The sequence below is a fragment of the Mustela nigripes genome, chromosome 1, assembly GCF_022355385.1.
Source record: "Mustela nigripes isolate SB6536 chromosome 1, MUSNIG.SB6536, whole genome shotgun sequence".
In the NCBI taxonomy this organism is placed as follows: domain Eukaryota; kingdom Metazoa; phylum Chordata; class Mammalia; order Carnivora; family Mustelidae; genus Mustela; species Mustela nigripes.
Window position 1 is genome coordinate 45,347,335 of NC_081557.1, and position 6,719 is coordinate 45,354,053.

General features: G+C 37.1%; 1 protein-coding gene across 1 annotated transcript; it reads right to left on the reverse strand.

Annotated features, from left to right (window-relative positions):
- Window positions 1-2,828: 2,828 nt before the first annotated feature.
- On the reverse strand, window positions 2,829-3,812 carry LOC132013608 (olfactory receptor 56B1-like). The gene has a single exon (XM_059393659.1). The coding sequence runs from the start codon at window positions 3,810-3,812 to the stop codon at window positions 2,829-2,831; it is 984 nt and encodes a 327-aa protein (XP_059249642.1).
- Between the last annotated feature and the right edge of the window lie 2,907 nt (window positions 3,813-6,719).

Consider the following 6,719-nt stretch of genomic DNA (forward strand, 5'->3'; position numbering starts at 1 on the left):
TGGGGAGGGTATGTGATTTGGTGAGTGCTGTGAAGTGTGTAAACCTGGTGATTCACAGACCTGTACCCCTGGGGATAAAAATATATGTTTATAAAAAATAAAAAATTAAAAAAAAAAAAAAAGAGATATGCCAGTGGGAGCCATACCATCCATTTGAAGAACATCTATGATGCTAAAATGCCACCAGACACGGACAACTTCTCTGAAGATAAGCCAGCTAAACACCGCTTTCAGAGCTGCTCAGCGTGGACTGTCACAGGGGACCTGATCTGGCCCAAGAGTAGTGTGACCAGTAGACCCAGAGAACTTCTGCCCTCCGAATCTTGGCATCTGTTGTGGTTTTCCTTACAGTGACAGAGCAGAATGGCTTATTTTGGAAATCCATGGTCTTCCCTTCTTACCTCTTCTCATAGTTTTTTCTCTTCATTTCTGTCTGGAAACTTCCAACTGGTGGTTCTTGAGTAAATTTGTGAATTTGCCATTCTGTTCAACTGTAATATTCAGGTTATCTCTGCTGAAATAACATGTCATTTCTGTTTTGTTTCACTGAACATCATCTTTATCATGGTCATTCTTATTTAATAGAAACAGCATCTTCTTATATCTTTCATATATATACACTATAGAATATACAATAAATAATATATTTCATATATATATATACACACACATATATATATATATATGTATATATCTTGTTATCTTGTCCTGAAATACTCATCATTAAAGAAAATAGTTTTGAGTCCATAGGACATTGGGTATTTTTTTCTTTATCAGCCTTTAAATGAAAATAAATGAATTCAAGTTTGTGCAGGAAGCCAGATTAATAAGGGAGATCCTTCACATTATTTTCATTATACCTGAGAACTGATAAAATTTACCATCTTGTATACCTTATATAACTGGAAGATGAATGAAAGCATACAGTGTGCAATAGAGCTGTTAGCATGTGGTAGGCCTATATCCCAAATTAATCCTCATTTTTCCAGAGATAATCAAGAGAATATGCCAACTATTGAATGAAATTCTCTAATCATGAACTCAGGGGAAACTAGCCTAGATCATAAGGAAATTCACGCTATTAGGGTAGATCATATTTCTGCTCTTCATCTTGGAAAAGACAAGAACATTTTCAGGGCAAGATTTTCCCTGGGATAAATATCCTGCATCTGCATCCTGGTCTACAGACTTCTTTATTTCTGTCCATTACGAATCTGCATCCCACCCACTCACCCTCCCCACAGGAGAAATGGTTCTGTAGGTAAAGCTTGTGAGTCAGTCAGGATCCTGGTAAGAAACCAAAGGCACACACAAATGTGAATCTGAGGAGAATTTCATGAAGTTTCCATTAACTGAGTTGTAGGGGAGGTTAAGGAAACAAAAATGGATGTTGAAAAAAATAATAGCAGTTTGGTTCCTGGAGACCAATGCAATGACTTGATCACTGCCTTGTCCTGAAGGGGAGAGAACATTCTTTAAAAATTTTCTCGGATTCCACTTGGTTCTCAATCAGTTATGTGTCTGACTCTTGATATTGGCTCAGGACATAATGCCAGGGATGTGAGATAGCAATGGGCTACCCACTGGGTGTGTCCCTACTCTCTCTACCTCTTCCTCTGCTTCTCCACTCTGCTCACATGCTTTCTCTCTCTCTCTCAATAAATAAATAAATAAATAAATAAATAAAATTTAAAAAAAATAAAAAAATTTAAAGAAAAAAAAACAACCTTTAAAAATGTTCTTTGATAAACTATACAAGCTGTAGCTATCACTGGTGAGAAGCCTGGCAAGTGCTTCAGAGGCTAGGAGAAGAATAAAAAACCCAAACTCTTGGCACAACCTCACCAGCTGTTAGAAAACAAAGGATCCTGGGTTGCACATTATATGAATGAGCTCCAGGGTGCAGATGGTGCAGAAAGGGCAGAGAGCAGACCTAGAGATCTAAATAGAGTGGAAGATAAATCCTTCTGTGCCTCTGTTTCTCTCTCTTTCTTCCTTTCTATCTCAGTCTCTGTCTTATTCTCTTTTCCCTCTCTTTGTCTTCTCTCCCCTCTTACCTACCTACTTATGTATTTGATCCTGTCACATTCTGTTTATCCAAGTTTGGTCATCTTTCCCTATTCAATCCGGAGCTCCATCATAGGTTGATTTGGCTTTGCTGATCTGAAATATTTTCTATTCCTGCCTCTGCATGCACATTATTGGAAAGACACTTGTTCAGGCAGATAGACATTGGTCCCAAGTTACAACTATCAATAAACAACCATGATCTGTAACTCACATCCCACTCACTTATTTCCTTGGATGTGTGTATTACTATATACTTTTTATTTCAGATGGGAGATACAAATCATAAATTCTACTTTTTATTCCATTTGATTAGTTTGGTAGGAAGTCCTTCATTTTCTCATATATATATTTAGCTCTTGAGAATATTTTGGATCTACTGTGAATTATTTTTTGAAGATTTTATTTATTTGAGAGACAGAGATAGTGAGAGAGAGCAAGAGCAGGGAGGAGAAGGAGAAGGAAGCTCCCGATGAGCAAGGAGCCCAATGCAGGGCTCAATCTGAGGACCCTGTGATCATGACTGGAGCTGAAGGCAGACGCTTAACCAACAGAGCCACCCAAGTGCCCCGTGAATGGTTTTTATTCATTTATTCATTTTACTCATTTATTCATTTTCATTCATTTATTCTTTTTCAGAATGTTTTATAATGTTTTTAGGTGCTTTTACAAAGTGAAAAAGACATCCCAAAGGCATTTACTTTCCCCATCATATTTGAAGTTCTACTATCCATTTTAGAAGAAGTCAAGGTTCCTGTGTATCATGCAGAAGGTCTTTTGTGCCTTGTGTTCTTTTCTAGGCTCAAACAAAACACCTTTTGGAAGCTTGCCCTGAGTTCTTTAGTCCTAAGTGCATAAACTATAGGGTTGAGGGAAGGGGGGATGATGTTGTGCAGCACGTTGAGTAAAACTGGAATCAAAGGAGCTTTGGGTTCTGCCAGGTGAGTTACTGAAACCACAACAACAACTGTGTAGAAGAAGAGAATAAGGATCAGATGGGAGCTACAAGTGCTCAGAGCTTTGGATGCAGCTTCAGCCGAGTTCAGTCTAAGTACAGAGCGCAGAATCAAAGTGTATGACAATATTATGAGACCCAGGTCAGTCCCCATTCCAATCCATGCCAGAATCAACTGGCAGATGCTGTTTGGCCTCCTGTCATCACAAGCCAGGCTAGTGACCCCAAGGTTAGAGCACAGGCAATGCTCAATCTCATTCCTGGAGCAATAATTACGCTGGGCTGCAAGCACAGGCACCGGAATGACAAACAAGCCATTTCTAAGTACCATGAACACCGTAGCTTTTAAGATTAAGGCATTGGTGACAATTGATGGGTAGCGAAGAGGATGACAAATTGCTACATATCTGTCAAAAGCCATACAGAGGAATATACCAGACTCCATGCCAACAAAGCAGTGAATGGCATAAATCTGAGCAAAGCACTCAGGGAGGCTGATGACCTTGGCATCAAACCAGAAGATGGCCAAGATCTTGGGCATGATGGTGGTGGCCAGGCCCATGTCCACCACAGACAGAATGCTTAGAAAATAGTACATAGGCTGCTGAAGGGCAGGGTCCTGGCAAATGGTGATGAGGATGAGGATGTTAGCACTGATTGCAGAGAGGTAGAGTATTGCCAATGGGAAGGAGAGCCAGTGTTGCCAGCTATGAATGCCTGGGAATCCCATCAGGATGAACTCAGAGACCTGGAATTTGGAGCTATTAGAGCCTTTCAGAGATGCAGACATCTTTTCCTAAGAGAAAAAGTAAATGGTTTTCAAGGTTGCTTTCTTTGAGCAGAATTCTCATCAAACATTATTTTTAAACTGTCTCCATAGTTTGGTGCTGTAACAAAATGCATTTTGTAGTCCATTCCCTATAGCCTTTTAAAGTAAATGACAATGATGTTCTAGGACTTTGGTAGACATTAAAATTCCAAGGAGCAATTATCATTGTTGACTATTCATGAAGGATTCAGCATGGATCTCAAATCCCTATTTGCATTGTTCTCAGCCAGCTCAATTTGGGATCATCACATATATGTGATTTTTGTAGTTCTTGTTTTTTAAACTTTCATCATCTCTTCAGAAATATTGTGGAATCAAGTGGATGATTTTCTTCTTTTTTTATCACAATTGTGCTTCAAGGTTTTATTAACAACAAGGAGATTTTTTTTTAATGTAGAATTATGGAAGATTACATTTTATAGCTGCACCATCCCCAGTTGCTATAGATGTCCACTAATATTTTATATAGCCTCCAAAAATGTTATATCATAGACTCTAATAATATACAAACATACATATGGTACATATTGGAAGAGGAATAACTTCTTTTACGTCCTACCTTCTATGGACTTTGGAGAAGATTTCAAAAGAATAGCTTGGAAAGCAAAATGTTCAGGGCCAAATTTGTCGATTTCAGGAGTCACATGATAGAAAAAATCATAGAAAAAATTTTTTTGGTTTAGTCTTAGAGACTCTATAAAGGCGTATAAATATATGATTTAGGCACAGGTAATAAGATGATTTTGATTCTAATTAATGAACAAGAATTACTTGTGCCTAATATTGAAGACACTGTCACTGTATGTTTTGATTCACGTTCAAAACTAGCCTCATCTTTTGTTAGACTCTTTTATTGTTTTTCGTGTACTTTTTGTTCTGTTCAGGAGCCAATTAGCAAAACTGGGAACTAACAAACAAACCTTTCCTATTGGTAAACAACTGTTTCCTTGTCCTGTTGCTTCCTCCCTTCTACTTCACTCAGGCAGCCCTTCCTTGAGCCCTGCTTCTGAAGCCTTACATGGTCATATTTATTTGCCTTTCTCTGTGATTCTTTCCTCTTGTCAACAATCTGATTGTCCTAAAATTGGTATTCTGTTTCTTAAAATAATCCATACCCTCACACTTAATTTCAAATAAAGTTTATATTCCTTTGTAGCACATGCAGCAGTTTGGATTTATTCCTTCTTTTAAAGTTTTATTTAAATTATAGTTAGTTAACATAACTGTAATTTTGGCTTCAGAAGTAGAATTTAGTGATTCATTATATATATATACATATATATATATGTATATATATATAACTCACACACACCCTGGATTTATTCTTGATATAATTACTTTTAAATATAGGAAAACGTATCCAAAAAAGATCAAAATACTCTCATGTTATCATCAACAAGAGATGATTCCTGTTCACAATTGGATAAATGTTTTTTCCAGAAATTTCTTGCTACCTCTATGTTTGAATAAACATGCACTGCCTAATCATGGAGCAAATCATTCTTCTTCAATGGTAATGTAATTTGATGAACACTAAAGTCATCTAAATGAATTCATAGCAAATTGTGACAAAACAGACACAAAAAGCTTGGAGATGAAGCTGGTTTGACTTTGGACTATTAGGTCAGAATTCTGAGGATTTCAGCTTCCTAGCTCCATCTCGAGAGCTTGGAAGTGTGTGACCCACTGGACTATATGAAGCCTGGTACTTTTGCCAAATACTCATTTATAATTACACATCTTCCTATTAAAGACACAGCCTTGTATCTTTGATGTTTTCCCCTGACTGATATTAGTGCAAACCAATTAAGTCCTAGAAAGGAAACTGTGTTTTTTTTTTTTTTTTTTTTTTAGCAGTTAGAGATTAGCAGGACATGGCATGTGATCCTGCAATGGAAAACAGTTAATATATTCTCCCTGAAAATAACCTAGTAGCTGTTTTATAGATGAAATCACTTCTAGAGCACCATATAACCTTATATTCTCTCATTTTAGCCCTCACCCCCTTGAAAAGTTTCTCTAAGCCTCTATTTCCTGCCAGGATAGGGGAAAGAGTCCATCCCTTATGCAGGATACTGCCAAGAAAACATAAGAAAAGATTAAGGATGAACCATTAATCATCACATTGATTAATCATCACATCTGGGATTAATCAATGTGATGAAGCCAAGGTTTCAGTACTTAAGTGGTTATGAGCAGAGACTCACAGTCTGAGGTCCTGGCAATGGCAGGGGTTTCCTATCTGGAAAAAAAGACATAACACTGAAAAAAAAAGCTTTACACATGAGCTGAGGATGTGTTCTCAGCTGACAGATGGCATAAAAATTATGAGCTCTGGAATTTATGGGGAGTAGTAAATAGCTCAGGGATCTAAGGATAACAGACTTCCCTGAGAGACATGAGGAGAGAACAGCCCATAGAGAGAGGAGAAATCCTAGGATATTAAATCCCAATAGGTTAGGGGAGGAGATTAATTCATAGATATGTTTCCTATCAATAATACCTGAAATCACATATAAACAGAAAAATACATTCATTTATGAAACCATAATGGTCCTATAAAAAGTGGGCAGCTTTATTAGTGTTTGGATTGTTCTTGACTACAACATTTCAAGGGATTCTAAAATCTATGGTTATGATGTCATGCTTTAAAAAAAAACTTAGAGGAGAAAGTATTTATTCACTACGTATGGTGTTCTTCTGTGTTTACAAAATATGGTAGGCAGAGAATGATCTATAAACTGTCATGGTCCATGTTTACATGGAAACTGTGATCTAATTTGGACAGGGGAATAAAATACTAAACAAAGAATCTAACATTTCTTTTAACTTCAACTTCTTTGAAGTGGGAGAAGTGCTTTAATTCAA

Excerpts from the sequence above, each read along its gene's own strand:
- LOC132013608 (XM_059393659.1), bottom strand. The coding sequence starts at position 3,812 with ATGTCTGCATCTCTGAAAGGCTCTAATAGCTCCAAATTCCAGGTCTCT.